Raw genomic sequence first — 16294 nt, 5'->3', positions numbered from 1 at the left:
CCCATGATGCAGAGTGGTGATATTTTTGTAGGAAACTCTTGAAACATCACTAGAATAGACCAAATAGTGAAGCCCCCTACAAGGTTGAAGTCAGAGGTGGGGGTGGGGGGCCACACATTCTTGTCCCAGAACCCACTGAAATGACTCCTGCACCACTGCTGTGTCACATTGAACATATGAGAAGGAGCGCCATCTTGCATGTACACGTACTTATATCCAAATGCTCTGGTCACCCGTGGCAAAATATTATCCTACCACATTTTCATGTGAATTGCCAAATGAATTCCAGTGGTGATTTTCCACCATCAGATGACACTGCTGCCCAAACCATCTCTCCGATGGGTTTCATTTGGTGAAACACCTTATGGGCACCTTTGGGAACAGTATCTGACCTCATGACCAAAATCCTGTCATTCTGAGTGTTTGCTACACCCTCTACAATGAATATCTTTTTGTCCAACCAGATGAGGACATTAGCAGTGCTCTGGATCTGTCATTTTCTTGCACCTGTCCAATTGTTTTGCTTTGTAAATGGCTGAAATTAGGTGTCAACATTGCAATTTTAATGACTTACAACTTAAGTCATGGTTGTTTGGGAGGTATCAAGACTTTTAGCCATTTGCCCCTTGCTCTGCCGTGAATTTTGTGACACTTTCCTTCGAACAACATCCACCACTCGTTTCATCCTTACGAATCATTTTTGACCAAGAATTAGCTTGCTGTTGATTGAAGCTGTCTCACTGTAATGTTTCATGATATTATAGACAGTTTTGGGATGAACACTAACCCTTGAAGCCATGTCTTTGATGCTACATCCTACTTTTTTTCTGAGCTACAATCTCACTTTGCCTTTATCAGTCATATTGAAACATTTTGCTCATCATGTAAAGAAACAGTGGAGTGTACATGAACAATTGAATGTTGAGCAGTGCATTTCAATTATTTTTGTGCAATTTTAAACTAAATTTAATAAAATAAACTTATTTAAATAATTGGGATTTCTTTACAGCACACCCTGTGTAGGTATTAGGGGAGAGGGTGTCAGGTTAATTTGTCACGGCAATTTGTCCCCAGTCAATTCGTTGTTGGTCACTTTGTCCCCAGGTCAATTCGTCGAGATCGTAAGAAAAATGGAAGAACAAATATCTGAATTAAAATATGTTATTTTAATGTTTGCTGTATTACATATTTATTTTTTCTTAAATTTTAAGATTGTGTACAATCACTTTTAGAAAAATAATTTTTTGGTTTGGTTCATATTTTTTCATGGCATTTTTTATATGTAGGTTCATATCTCTGTATTTTTTCTTTTAGCTTAGTTCTTCTTACATAAACTTGTGCAATTTGATACTAGCAAACCTTTCCTCACATTTAATCACATCAATAAGTTTCCAAATATTTGGATGACTAATATTCACTGTGTTTTTCAGCATGCTGTAGTAGGCTTCTGAACTATTTGTAGTACGAGCAACCTCCATCATACATATAGGTAATGAAAATGTAGGTTCAAAGTGTCGGCTCCTCTGTCCTCTTCCTCTCGATGATCCTACATAATTATTTTCAAAATAGGATACAATTGACTGTGGAGTATTATCATCTACAAGTTGTTCATATCCATCTACAACATCATATGGCAGGAAGGCAAGGGCAACAAAACACCAAATTTTGAGACTAAAACTGTCATTGTCATGATATCTGCATTTTAGTCCTTCTTGCAAAAACATGCTTGTACACATTTTGTCCTAAATGAAACAAGCAACATGCCAAATTTGACCCAGGAAATGATTCCAGATATCCGTTATGGGCTGCTTTTTCGAAATCCATAATTATATTATCAGGTCCCTCATTCTGCAGTAATTCATTTATTTTGGCAAAACGTCTACTATATGTGTCTTGACTTTTGTCAGAGAGCAATGCAAACAATCATGGGACATTAAAACTATCAATTTGAATGTGAAATATATATAACTGAAAAAATATACTAGAGCAGCACTTAAATGTTCCATCTGCTGCCCAGTTCTTGTACTGTTTTAACTGTTGAAGTACTTCGTCAATGGCAAATATTAGTATTCGTTTTGAATCTTTCATCCTGTTGTCATATTGTAAAAATGTTGCATCATTGTCAAGGTAGGAATATTCACTTGGAATGGAAAACCCAACATTTGTAAGAGGGGTGGCAGGATAGTTGGAATCAGCCTACCTCCAACATCTAATATTCCTATTAAGCTGTACAAACGGAGGTATTTGTGACAATGTATAGTCATTTAAATTCTGGTCTTCACTAGTGATAATTGAGCAAGGGACATTGCAAGATGAAATAGACTTTCCTTTGATATTTGAAACTGTTATCCTTGCATTTACCTCTGCAGCAGTTGAAGCATGATTATGGTTCCCAATCTTCTTAAGCTCTTTCATCTGTATGAAGTCTCACCTTGCACACTTGATTTTTGCACCTCCAGTATATCTTCAATCCATCTGCATTCTGCTTATTTTTTGTGAATATATAATTTTCTTGATCGACCCCTTTAATTTTTCCTTTCTCTTCTCTAAAGTTATGATCTTGCAGGTAGTCATGTTGATGGGCAGGCGTATTGAATGAATTTAATTCGATTTGCTTGAAAATCTTTGTTCACAAACTGTTCAGCACGGATACTTAAGAGAGAAAGAGGTGGTGGGTTAAAGAAAGTAAAAAATATCTAAAACTGTCTGACAATTTTAATTCTAAAATGATTGTTCTAAACTCGAAAATCACATTTGAGAGTATTTTGGGATGAATTGGCCAGTGATGAATTGACCTGGGGATGAATTGATCAACAACAAATTAACCGATGATGAAATAACCAGGAATAAATTGTCCTAACACCGGGGGATGAAAGTTATCAATACAAGATAGTGAAGTGCCAGGGTGGCAAGAGTAAAGATAAAGAATAAAACAAAGAATATGAAATTAGGCATGATTGCTAAGATAAATGTACTTATAAAGTCAAATTTACAAATGCTGTGAGTTCTTAAACATAGATAAGAATGGTGTTTGTATATAAAACCATTTGAAAAACAAAAAAATATACTCAATATATACATATGTAAATAATAAAACAGCAACTATATACATATATAGATAAAACATAGAAAGAATATAGACTAAAGCCTTTGTGATGGTGCCCCAACATGACCACTGTCCAAAGAGTGAAACAAGTAAAAGATGGTATATATATATATGTATATATATCAAGGACTTTTAAAAAAATCATAACCAGAAAATTTAACAAAAACATGGAAAATTTGCCAATGTTCTGCGCCGTGAGGACCAAAGACTTGAAGTTTTTTGTGTTGCAAGACAGTGTGTGAGAGAGTATCATGGGAGAGAAATGTGTTCGCATGGATGATGGTACACCTGCACTAAACGAGGCTGCAAAGAGAGGGGTTTGGAGATGCCACTATGAAAGATTGCTCAATAAAGAGAATGAATGGGAGAAAGAGAGTCTGCTGAATGTCGTCCCAACAGAGCGACCAGCTATCCAAATTGACAGCACCATGGTAGATAAAGCAATTAAGAGTATGAAGACAGGGAAAGCCCCCAGCCCATCAGGAATCTCTGCAGAGATGCTCAAAATATCAGGTAGTGTCGGCTATAGCCTAGTCACCTGTATTGTTAACCAGGTGATACACGAAGGAGTCATACCCAATGACTGGTGTAGCAGCACCATAGTCAACTGCTACAAAGGTAAAGGTAAAGGTAAAGGTGACACTTTATGTACAAATAATTACAGAGGTATCAAGTTGTATGATCAGGTAATGAAAGTCACAGAGAGGGTCATAGCCCAACTAATTAGGGAGCGAGTCAGTTTAGATGAGATGCAGTTTGGGTTTGTGCCAGGGAAAAGCACCACTGATGCTATATTTCTGGTAAGACAGCTGCAGGAGAAATACCTGGCCAGGGATAAACCTCTGTACCTGGCTTTCATTGATATGGAGAAAGCCTTTGACAGGGTCCCCCGATCCCTTATCTGGTGGTCAATGAGGAAACTAGGGATAGAAGAATTGTTAGTGAGAGCTGTGCGAGCCATGTACAGAGACGCTGTCAGTAAGGTGAGGGTTGGCAATGAGTACATTGAAGAATTCCGGGTAGAGGTAGGGGTCCACCAAGATTCTGTCCTCAGCCCCCTCCTATTCCTCATAGTCCTCCAGACGATAACAGAGGAATTCAAGACAGGATGCCCCTGGAAGCTCCTCTATCCTGATGACCTTGCACTAATTGCGGAGTCACTATCAGAACTAGAGGAGAAGTTTCAGGTGTGAAAGCAGGGACTAGAATCGAAGGGCCTTAGAGTCAACCTAGCTAAAACCAAAGTCCTAATAAGTAGGAAGGTAGACAAAACACAAACCACTTCAGGTAGATGGCCCTGCTCGATTTGTAGAAAAGGTGTTGGTAGAAACTCTATCAGATGTACCCAGTGCAAGCTATGGACACATAAGAGGTGCAGCAAGTTAGTTTTTGTATGTGGCAGATGTTCAGGTGCAATAAACACTGTAAATATGCAGAAAACAATTCTGCCTCATTCCAGGGAGAAAAACTAGACGTAGTTGATAGCTTCCGCTATCTGGATGACCAAGTTAGTAGTGGGAGTGGGTGTGCTGAAAGTGTAGCTGCTAGAATAAGAATAACCTGGGCAAAGTTCAGAGAACTCTTACCTCTGCTGGTGACAAAGGGCCTCTCACTCAGAGTAAAAGGCAGACTGTATGACGCATGTGTACAAACAGCCATGCTACATGGTAGTGAAACATGGGCCGTGACTGTTGAGGATATGCATAAGCTCGCAAGGAATGAAGCCAGTATGCTCCGATGGATGTGTAATGTCAGTGTGCATACTCGACAGAGCGTAAGTATCTTGAGAGAAAAGTTGAACATAAGAAGCATCAGTTGTGGTGTGCAAGAAAGACGATTGCACTGGTATGGACACGTGAGAATGGATGAGGATAGCTGTGTGAAAAAGTGCCACACCCTAGCGACTGAGGGAAACCGTGGAAGAGGCAGGCCTAGGAAGACCTGGGATGAGGTGGTGAAGCATGACCTCCGAACATTAGGCCACACCAAGGCAATGACTTGTGACCATGACCTTTGAAAATATGCTGTGCGTGAAAAGACCCGGCAGGCCAAGTGAGACCATAACCTGTGACCTATGCCAGGGGTTTAACCAGCCCACTTATGCGTACCTTTCCTTCATTGGACACTAAACTCCGCTTGAGAAGACCTGTTGAGGCAAGTGAAATCGAAATCAAACCAAATTCGATGACTGGCACCCATGCTAACCTCTCCTTCATTGGACACTAAACTCTGCTTGTGAAGACCTGTTGGGGCAAGTGAAAGTGAAATCGTAATGGCACCTGCACCAGTGGAAGAGGTAGACGCACCGTCCGAGCGTGATCGTTGCCAGAGCAGCTGTCTAGCTTCTGTACCAGTAGCACGTAAATAGCACCATTTGAGCGTGATCATCACCAGCGTCATCTTACTGGCACATGTAAAGGCATTAGAGCGAGACCGTTGCCAGTGCCGCTTGACTGGTTCCTGTGCAGCCATCTGGTTCGCCAGTCCTCAGTCAAATCGTCCAACCCATGCTAGCATGGAAGGCGGACATTAAACGACGATGATGATGATGATACCCACCCTCTCTCCTCTCTTCCTCTCCCCTCCCATACCCATCTTCCCCCTCTCTTACATCCACCTTCCCCTTCTCCCTCCTCGTCAACACCCCCTCATAAGCTCATCCCACCACACCCCAACACACTCCTACTCTACCTTCCCACTCCACCCCATCCAATTCCTTACACCCACCACCCACCCCTACCCACATACCCCACCCTACCCACATACCCCTACCTCTACCCCACACTCCACCCATGCCTTCCCCACCTCCCAACACCCTCACATCACACCACACCAATACCCTTGCATCACACCACGCACACCACACCAATACCCTCGCATCACACCACGCACACACTACAACTGACCAACTACTTTCTTCCTTTCTCCCTTCCCCCATTTTCACACTACATACGTCAAGATCACCAGCAGTCTACCTCCCACACACAGCCCCTCGTTCCCGATCACCGTTTGTTATCTCCCCCTTTCTTAGCTCTCCTGAAATAAGAATTTCTAACTTCCGGTCAGTCATTGTTATGATCGGCCATTATTATGATTGACCGTTGACTGAACACTATTCAATTTTTTTTCTCCGTGTTTTTCTCCTTGTCTCCGTATTCTTTCTGTTGAAGAGCGTAGCTCGAAACGTCAAAGACTTTCCGTATTCCCGAGCGTCATACTAATATATACTTTTGTTATTTACACCACCTGTCCTCGTCTGTTGTTATTTTTTGTATATTCTCCCACATATAATACACGCTCACGTGGTCGCACCAGCTAATCCTGTCTCCTCTCATCACACACTACCAACTTTTGGATTCTACCTTCTTTCCTTCTGGATCTGGACTGTTTGATTCTGAACTTTATACCCTCCGGCTGCACCTCTCCTACCCACGGATTTACACTGGACCCATCTTCTGATTGGAAATCGCTTCAATATACCACGACGTCTAAAAAACTTTCGAACTTTTCCACTTTTGTAAACCTCCTTTATCATCCTTTTTTACCTTACTTTCCTTCACCTACCGTCTCTTCGTACTCTGGATGTTCCTAATCTGTCTTCTCTAATCTGCACCTATTACTTTGTATTCTTCTCCCTCCCTTTCTTTTCTCCTCTCCCTGTCACCCCATTTCTCCCTATTGTCCCATCTTCCTTTTTGCTTTGTTTTTTTCTCCCATCTCGCATATATTTTCTTCTCACAACCCCTTTTTCGTTTTTTCTCCTCATGCCTTTATTTTTTTTCCCCCACACCTGTTAAAAAAGTTTTTTTTCCAGTTTTTTTCCCCCCCTTTTTTTCTTTTTTTCCTTTTTTCCACGTCCAATTTTCTCATCACGCTTGTTTTTTTTCCACCACACCTTTTGTAATTCTCCTTCCCACGTCTAATTTTCTTTTCTCTCTCGTTCCATCATGCCTGACTACAAATCTTTCCAACTCACTCTCCACAACCGCCTAAAACTATACCTCCGCACACTTCCCTCTCTATACTTTCAACCTACTATACGACTCTCCTTACTCATATTCAAGAAGACTCGTTTCTCTAGTCATATTACGTTTCTCAGTCGCTGCTTACATCACCGCCTCATCCCTAAGGGTTTCCGCCTCCATTTCCACCCCACTCTCCACTCCTCTACCACCATTCTACCCATACTCCGCACCACATCCTACCGCCTTATGCGGGCCACCATTCGCTCCAATCTCTCTAAAATCCACACTATCGACCGCCTTCTTCCTCCAGCCTTTTCCATATTTTTCTCCTCTCTGTCACCCTCCCATGCTCACAATACATTGCGCTTTATCATTCAACTTAATCATCTCTTTCATGCATTTCTTACCGACACTAAGCTCCGCAAACTTCACTCACTCCTCCATTCCTCTACACCCGATGCCACTACCCCAACCCCTCCACCACCCTTCTACCTCCCTGATGTGCATTCCCCACCCACACCCAACCACCCTGCCTCTCCCACACACACTCCACCCCCTCCCTCCCAGCCCTCCACCATACCGACCGCCCCTCCTAACCCTACTTCATCCCCTCCTACTTCTATTCCACCCACCCCTTCTCCACTTCAGCCTGTCGTTACCATTCCCCCAGATCTTCCTCTCTCTGAGGCGGAGCGCTCCGTCCTCAATAGGGGTCTGCGCTTCATCCCACTCACTCCATCCTGCAAGGAATTTCAAACCCGTGCTGATGTCCACAGCTTTGTGCGCCGCGTTAGGTTGGGTGCGCTTTTCCATAACACACCACCCGCACCCAACGAGGACTGCTTCACTGACCTGGGCCGACGACCATGCCAGTGGACGCCTGCTCCTGGCCAGTTCCAGGCAGTTGATCTTTTCGCGGGCGCCTGCCAACGCGCTGTGAGCCGGTTTAACTTTTCCAGGCGTCCATCTCGACTCAACATCTCCCCAGCCGAACTCTCGGCCCTTCGATCCCTCCGACGCCGCACGGACATCATCATAAAACCGGCTGATAAGGGTGGAGCCGTGGTAGTATGGCGCGCGGACCTCTACGAGGCCGAAGCTCTCCGTCAACTTCGAGATACCTCATTCTACCGCCCTCTGCCCTCCGACCCCACGCCCAGCTACCAACAGACTGTGTCCTCCACTATCCATGACCTCATCCTCTCCTCCCATCTCCCCGCCACCGCCTCCAACCTTATTGTTCGTACCCCACGCACCCCCACCATTTACTTCCTCCCCAAGATCCATAAACCGAACAACCCTGGCCGCCCCATCGTCTCCTCCTGCAACTGCCCCACCGAGCTTATCTCAAAATACCTAGACCGGGTCCTCGCCCCCCTAGTGGCTTCTCTCCCTTCCCACATTCATGACACTAACCACGCGCTTCATCTATTCAACTCTTTCTCTTTCCCTCCCGGCCCTTCTAAGCTTCTCTTCACTCTAGACATCCAGAGCCTCTATACAGTGATCCCCCACGACGAGGGGCTGTGTGCCCTGAAGTTTTTTCTAGACCAACGCCCCAACCCACAACCCGACACCTCCACACTCATTCGTCTGGCCGAACTTGTCCTATCTCTCAACTGCTTCTCGTTCGCGGGAGATATCTACCAGCAGGACTCGGGAGTGGCCATGGGGACGAGAATGGGCCCCAACTACGCGAACCTCTTCGTTGGTTATGTTGAGGCCCAAATATTCTCCAGTTTCACTGGTCCCACTCCCGAACTATACGGTCGGTATATCGACGACTGTATCGGTGCCACCTCTCTCTCCCGCGAACATCTTGACTCGTTCCTCTCTTTCGTTCAATCTTTCCATCCTGCCCTCCACTTCTCCTGTACTGTCTCTGACACCTCTGTCCCCTTTCTCGACATTTCGGTCAGCATCCTCCACTCCGCCCTTAGCACCTCCATCCACTACAAACACACAGACTCACACTCCTATCTCAACTTCTCCTCCTCCCACCCTAGACACACAAAACTTTCCATCCCCTATTCCCAATTCCTCCGTCTACGCAGACTTTGTAGCGACAGCCATGACTTTGAGACTCAGTCTCAACTCATGGCTCACCACTTTAGCCTGCGTGGATATCCACCCACCACCATCCACACCGCCCTTGCCAGAGCACGTTCTGTGGACCGTGCATCTGCTCTCTCCCCCCGAACCCGCCCTGCCGTTTCCCGCCTCCCTTTTCCCCTCACCTACCATCCCACCACCCTACCCCTCCAACGCTCCATTCTCCGAGCTTTTCGGCGCCTCCAGTCCGACCCCTCCACCTCCCACATCTTCCCTAATCGACCCCTCCCCTCCTTCAAACAAGCCCACAACCTACGGGACCTCTTGGTCCACAGCTTCTTCCCCAACCCAACCTCCCAACCTGGCTCTTTCCCCTGCTCCCGTCCACGCTGCCGCACTTGCCCTTACCTCTCCAACACCACCCTCCTCACCAGCACCCATCACCGACCCTATCGCATCACCGACTCCTTCACCTGCACGTCTACCAACATCATATATTGCCTCTCCTGCTCTCTCTGCCAATCCCTGTACATCGGACAAACGGGGCGGCGCCTGGCCGACCGATTCGCGGAACACCTCCGAGATATCAACGTCGGCAATGACACCCCGGTGTCACGCCACTTCCGTTCTGCCGGCCACTCCTTGCGGCAACACCTGTCTGTGTTTGGATTGTCCATGCACAGGGGCCATCCGGACTCCCGTTTGCGCCGTGAACAGGGATTAATCTTCTATCTTCGCTCCTTTGCGCCACATGGGCTCAACTCCCCTCCACTCTTCATCTAACCCCCTCCTCCTGTCTCTCTCCCCCACCCTCCCTCCTACCACCCATCTCTCCCCTCCCCCACCTCCTGCTCCGACTCCTACTTCTTTGTACCTCTCTTCATACTTCTCTCCACTCCCACTTCTCTTCACCCCTACTCTTTCTCTCCTCTCTCTTACTCTCTCTCACTCTCTTCTCTCGTACTCCCCCCTCCCCCCTCTCCCGTACTCCCCCCTCTCTCACTCTTACTCTCCTACTCTCTACACTCTTACTCTCTTACTCTCTCACCCTTACTCTCTCACTCTCTTCCCCTCTCTCTCACTCTCTTTCTCTTCCTTTCTTCTTCCCCCCCATACCCCTCTTCCCTCTCTCTCACTCTCTTTCTCTTCCTCTCTTTCTCCCCCCATACCCACCTTCCCCCTCTCTCAATCCCCCTTCCCTCTCTTATACCCACCCTCTCTCCTCTCTTCCTCTCCCCTCCCATACCCATCTTCCCCCTCTCTTACATCCACCTTCCCCTTCTCCCTCCTCGTCAACACCCCCTCATAAGCTCATCCCACCACACCCCAACACACTCCTACTCTACCTTCCCACTCCACCCCATCCAATTCCTTACACCCACCACCCACCCCTACCCACATACCCCACCCTACCCACATACCCCTACCTCTACCCCACACTCCACCCATGCCTTCCCCACCTCCCAACACCCTCACATCACACCACACCAATACCCTTGCATCACACCACGCACACCACACCAATACCCTCGCATCACACCACGCACACACTACAACTGACCAACTACTTTCTTCCTTTCTCCCTTCCCCCATTTTCACACTACATACGTCAAGATCACCAGCAGTCTACCTCCCACACACAGCCCCTCGTTCCCGATCACCGTTTGTTATCTCCCCCTTTCTTAGCTCTCCTGAAATAAGAATTTCTAACTTCCGGTCAGTCATTGTTATGATCGGCCATTATTATGATTGACCGTTGACTGTACACTATTCAATTTTTTTTTTCTCCGTGTTTTTCTCCTTGTCTCCGTATTCTTTCTGTTGAAGAGCGTAGCTCGAAACGTCAAAGACTTTCCGTATTCCCGAGCGTCATACTAATATATACTTTTGTTATTTACACCACCTGTCCTCGTCTGTTGTTATTTTTTGTATATTCTCCCATATATATATATATATATATATATATATATATATATATTTATATATATAAAAGATAATAAGAGTGAAAAAACTACAGAAGGCTTGTGTTACATGATTAACCATGTAACACAAGCCTTCTGTAGTTTTTTCACTCTTATTATCTTTTATACATCCAACCACGTGCTTTCACATACCAACTTTCTCACACACACACACACACACACATATATATATATATATATATATATATATATATATATATATATATATATATATATATATATATATATATATACACATATATACAACGGGCTTCTTTCAGTTTCCGTCTACCAAATCCACTCACAAGGCTTTGGTCAGCCCGAGGCTATAGTAGAAGATACTTGTCCAAGGTGCCATGCAGTGGGACTGAACCCAGAATCATGTGGTTGATAAGCAAGCTACTTACCACGCTGCCACTCTTGTGTAAATATGTTAGACTCCATATTTTCTTTTGTACTGTGAAAGAGAAAGCTGTGAAGGGAATCTGTGTTTAGCTGAATTCATATATGCCATTGTTTAACATTTGAACCCAGAACAGATATAAGTCAAATACAGTCTAGTTTTATGGTTTCAAAGAGATATTTATCTTCTACAGTAATTTTATACCTAGAAACCATTGCACAGGATGCTAAGTTGTCTTTTTAATTATCATAATCTTCCTAATATTATGTAGTAATATTTTTTGTTAATTTTTTTTTGTTATATAATTAAGTATCACTAGTACTTAATTAGTTAACAATAACACATTTTGAAGTAAACTCTGTGAAATTTCACTTTATACAACAGGCCAGGCTTGTGTGAGGGGGTACCCCAAAAAACTGAAATTTTGCAATATTATTTTATTCACTTAGTTTTACATGTTTACACTTTTATCACCTTCAAAGTATTCTCCATCCGAAGTAATGCATCAGTCCAGGCACATTTTCCACTAGTCAAAGCAGTGCTGGAACTCTTGTGAAGTGATGCCTTTTAATGCCTCTGTTGTTTTTTTCTTCACCTCTTCAACACCTGCAAATTCCATAGCATCAGCTTTTGTCACCAGGGGCATCCTGTCTTGAATTCCTCTGTTATCGTCTGGAGGACTATGAGGAATAGGAGGGGGCTGAGGACAGAATCTTGGTGGACCCCTACCTCTACCCGGAATTCTTCAATGTACTCATTGCCAACCCTCACCTTACTGACAGCGTCTCTGTACATGGCTCGCACAGCTCTCACTAACAATTCTTCTATCCCTAGTTTCCTCATTGACCACCAGATAAGGGATCGGGGGACCCTGTCAAAGGCTTTCTCCATATCAATGAAAGCCAGGTACAGAGGTTTATCCCTGGCCAGGTATTTCTCCTGCAGCTGTCTTACCAGAAATATAGCATCAGTGGTGCTTTTCCCTGGCACAAACCCAAACTGCATCTCATCTAAACTGACTCGCTCCCTAATTAGTTGGGCTATGACCCTCTCTGTGACTTTCATTACCTGATCATACAACTTGATACCTCTGTAATTATTTGTACATAAAGTGTCACCTTTACCTTTACCTTTACCTTTGTAGCAGTTGACTATGGTGCTGCTACGTAAATAGCACCATTTGAGCGTGATCATCACCAGCGTCATCTTACTGGCACATGTAAAGGCATTAGAGCGAGACCGTTGCCAGTGCCGCTTGACTGGTTCCTGTGCAGCCATCTGGTTCGCCAGTCCTCAGTCAAATCGTCCAACCCATGCTAGCATGGAAGGCGGACATTAAACGACGATGATGATGATGATATATATATATATATATATATATATATATATATATATATATATATATTTATATATATAAAAGATAATAAGAGTGAAAAAACTACAGAAGGCTTGTGTTACATGATTAACCATGTAACACAAGCCTTCTGTAGTTTTTTCACTCTTATTATCTTTTATACATCCAACCACGTGCTTTCACATACCAACTTTCTCACACACACACACACACACACACATATATATATATATATATATATATATATATATATATATATATATATATATATATATATATATATATACACACATATATACAACGGGCTTCTTTCAGTTTCCGTCTACCAAATCCACTCACAAGGCTTTGGTCAGCCCGAGGCTATAGTAGAAGATACTTGTCCAAGGTGCCATGCAGTGGGACTGAACCCAGAATCATGTGGTTGATAAGCAAGCTACTTACCACGCTGCCACTCTTGTGTAAATATGTTAGACTCCATATTTTCTTTTGTACTGTGAAAGAGAAAGCTGTGAAGGGAATCTGTGTTTAGCTGAATTCATATATGCCATTGTTTAACATTTGAACCCAGAACAGATATAAGTCAAATACAGTCTAGTTTTATGGTTTCAAAGAGATATTTATCTTCTACAGTAATTTTATACCTAGAAACCATTGCACAGGATGCTAAGTTGTCTTTTTAATTATCATAATCTTCCTAATATTATGTAGTAATATTTTTTGTTAATTTTTTTTTGTTATATAATTAAGTATCACTAGTACTTAATTAGTTAACAATAACACATTTTGAAGTAAACTCTGTGAAATTTCACTTTATACAACAGGCCAGGCTTGTGTGAGGGGGTACCCCAAAAAACTGAAATTTTGCAATATTATTTTATTCACTTAGTTTTACATGTTTACACTTTTATCACCTTCAAAGTATTCTCCATCCGAAGTAATGCATCAGTCCAGGCACATTTTCCACTAGTCAAAGCAGTGCTGGAACTCTTGTGAAGTGATGCCTTTTAATGCCTCTGTTGTTTTTTTCTTCACCTCTTCAACACCTGCAAATTCCATAGCATCAGCTTTTGTCACCAGTGATGACCATCAAAAAATGCCCAGATCAACTTCCAGCTGTTCTTTCAGCTCATGACTGCTTTTGATCTTCCATGAGCAAGCAAGGCACAAATTTTGCCGCAACTCTTTTCATTCGCAATTTCTTGCTCAAAATTTGTTGGTAGGAACTCCAGGACACACCAGTCATATCAACAAGTTCGTCAATTGTTCGATGATGGTCCAAAATCAGTTCATGCTTTTTTTTTTATGGCACCTACACAGGTGTTGTCAAATAACTCTCTAGATGAAAAAGTCCTCACAACTGAGTGAGAGTATAGTTGAGAGTTGGGTAGTTTTGTGACCAGCTTTGAAAGGCTATTGTATGAAAGAGGATGTAGGACAGAAACAGGTGTCTTGCTGTAGAGGAGATTTATGGCTATTCTACATTATAAATGGGTGAGATAGAGAGACAAGATAATGGTGATGGTATAGAAAGCTGGGTGGACAAGTGTGCAAAGAGTGTGAGAGATAAGTGTTAGATTGTTAGTGATAGGGGTAGAGGTGAAAGTAGAGAATGGTGAATGTGTAGTGGCATGGCCAATGGTAAAGATAGGTTTTTTGGGGAAAAAAGATATAAAATAGAAGTGACACAGGTTGGAGAAGGTGGTAAGTGGGAGTACAGAAAAGGTGGAGAGAGCAGAACAATAAAACTGTAGATAGATGAGAAGTAAGGAGATATGTGGAGGTTGGTAGATAAAGGAAGAGTATTAGGAGAGAATGAGAGAAGTACAGTGACAGAGATGGAGATCAGAGGTAAATATGAGTGACAAACAATGGTGTGGGGCAGTTGATAGTAGATATGAGAGAGTGTAAAGAATGGGATTGCTCTCATAAAATTACAGCAGCTTCATAGTGCCATAGTTAGAGAATGATAGATGGATGGGTAATAGAAATATGAGATGTGGAGAAGTCTTGACAGAGGCAGATTGGGTGGAGGGCCTAGTGTCATGCATATAGACATAAATATAAGGCTTTTAGAGTGGGTGCAGGTTTAGTATTCATATAGACATAAACATAAGGCTTTTGTTGTGACAATTAAGTCTTCCCAAGCATAATGAATTGCCAGTCATTAGTCCTTTATTGTCTCCTCATTGAGTTTCAACATCCTGAAATTGGCCTTCACTATCTTATCCCACATCTTCCTGGGTTCCCTCTTCCACAGGTTCAAACCATATTTAACCCTCAGCACTTTTTTTATATAGCTATCCTCATCCCTATTCCTCAGATGACATGAGGTTTCATATAATCAACTAAAACAATTGAAGTCAGTATAATTGCAGTCAAACAACTAAGTCAGATAAGTATATATATATCTAAATTTGTACATCCATTTTAATACTTTTTGTTTATACAGTTGCATTATACAATTTATCTCATTAACCAACATTAATTGTTTCAGACATCCTGTATTTGAAAGACGAGGTGATGATCTTTATACCAATGTAACAATAAGTTTAACAGATGCTTTAATAGGATTTGAAATGGATATCAGCCATTTAGATGGTCATAAAGTAAGTTATTAGTATCTATTTACATTTAATTAAGCAGTTTGGAATGCATATTGTCCAATTTAATAAGATTTGAGAATCATACTTATTTAGCAAGTCAATAGTAAGGTTGTAAAAGTGCATTGAAACTTTTACTCTTTTATACTTGTTTCAGTCATTTGACTGTGGCCATGCTGGAGCACCGCCTTTAGTCAAGCAAATCGACCCCCGGACTTAGTCTTTTTAAGTCTAGTACTTATTCTATCGGTTTCTTTTGCTGAACTGCTAAGTTACGGGTATGTAAACACACCAGCATCGGTTGGGGGGGGGGGGGGGGGGAAACACACGTATATATATATATATATACATATACGTATATACGATGGGCTTCTTTCAGTTTCCATCTACCAAATCCACTCACAAGGCTTTGGTCAGCCTGAGGCTATAGTAGAAGATACTTGCCCAAGGTGCCACGCAGTGGGACTGAACCCAGAACCATGTGGTTGGTAAGCAAGCTACTTACCACACAGCCACTCCTGATCGAAATCAAATTCGATGACAACACCACATGACTGGCATCTGTGCTAGTGGTGTGCTAAGAGCACCATCTGAGTGAGGTTGTTGCCAGAGCAGCTGACTGGCTTCCGTGCCAGTGGCACGTAAAAAGTATCATTCGAGCGTGATCATTACCAGCGTCGCCTTACTGGCACATGAAAAAACATTTGAGTGAGGTCATTGCCAGTGTCACTGGACTGGCTCCTGTGCAGGTGGCACATTAAAAACACCATTTGAGCGTGGCGATTGCCAGTACCGCCTGACTGGCACGTAAAAGCATCCACTACACTCTTGAAGTGGTTGGTGTTAGGAAGGG

At 43.2% G+C, this 16294-nt stretch overlaps 1 protein-coding gene across 2 annotated transcripts in view; it reads left to right on the top strand.

Moving 5' to 3' along the window:
• LOC106875108 (dnaJ homolog subfamily B member 11) overlaps window positions 1-16294 on the top strand; it is a 119504-nt gene that overhangs the window by 94204 nt on the left and 9006 nt on the right. For both annotated transcript variants that reach the window (XM_052978389.2, XM_089347106.1), the window contains exon 8: window positions 15336-15447. In XM_052978389.2, the coding sequence (XP_052834349.1) occupies window positions 15336-15447 (112 nt within the window). The remainder of the gene's footprint in view (window positions 1-15335; window positions 15448-16294) is intronic.

Source organism: Octopus bimaculoides, chromosome 2 (genome assembly GCF_046866305.1).
Source record: "Octopus bimaculoides isolate indiv1 chromosome 2, ASM4686630v1, whole genome shotgun sequence".
In the NCBI taxonomy this organism is placed as follows: Eukaryota; Metazoa; Mollusca; class Cephalopoda; order Octopoda; family Octopodidae; genus Octopus; species Octopus bimaculoides.
This window is presented reverse-complemented; position numbering and strand designations above follow the sequence as displayed.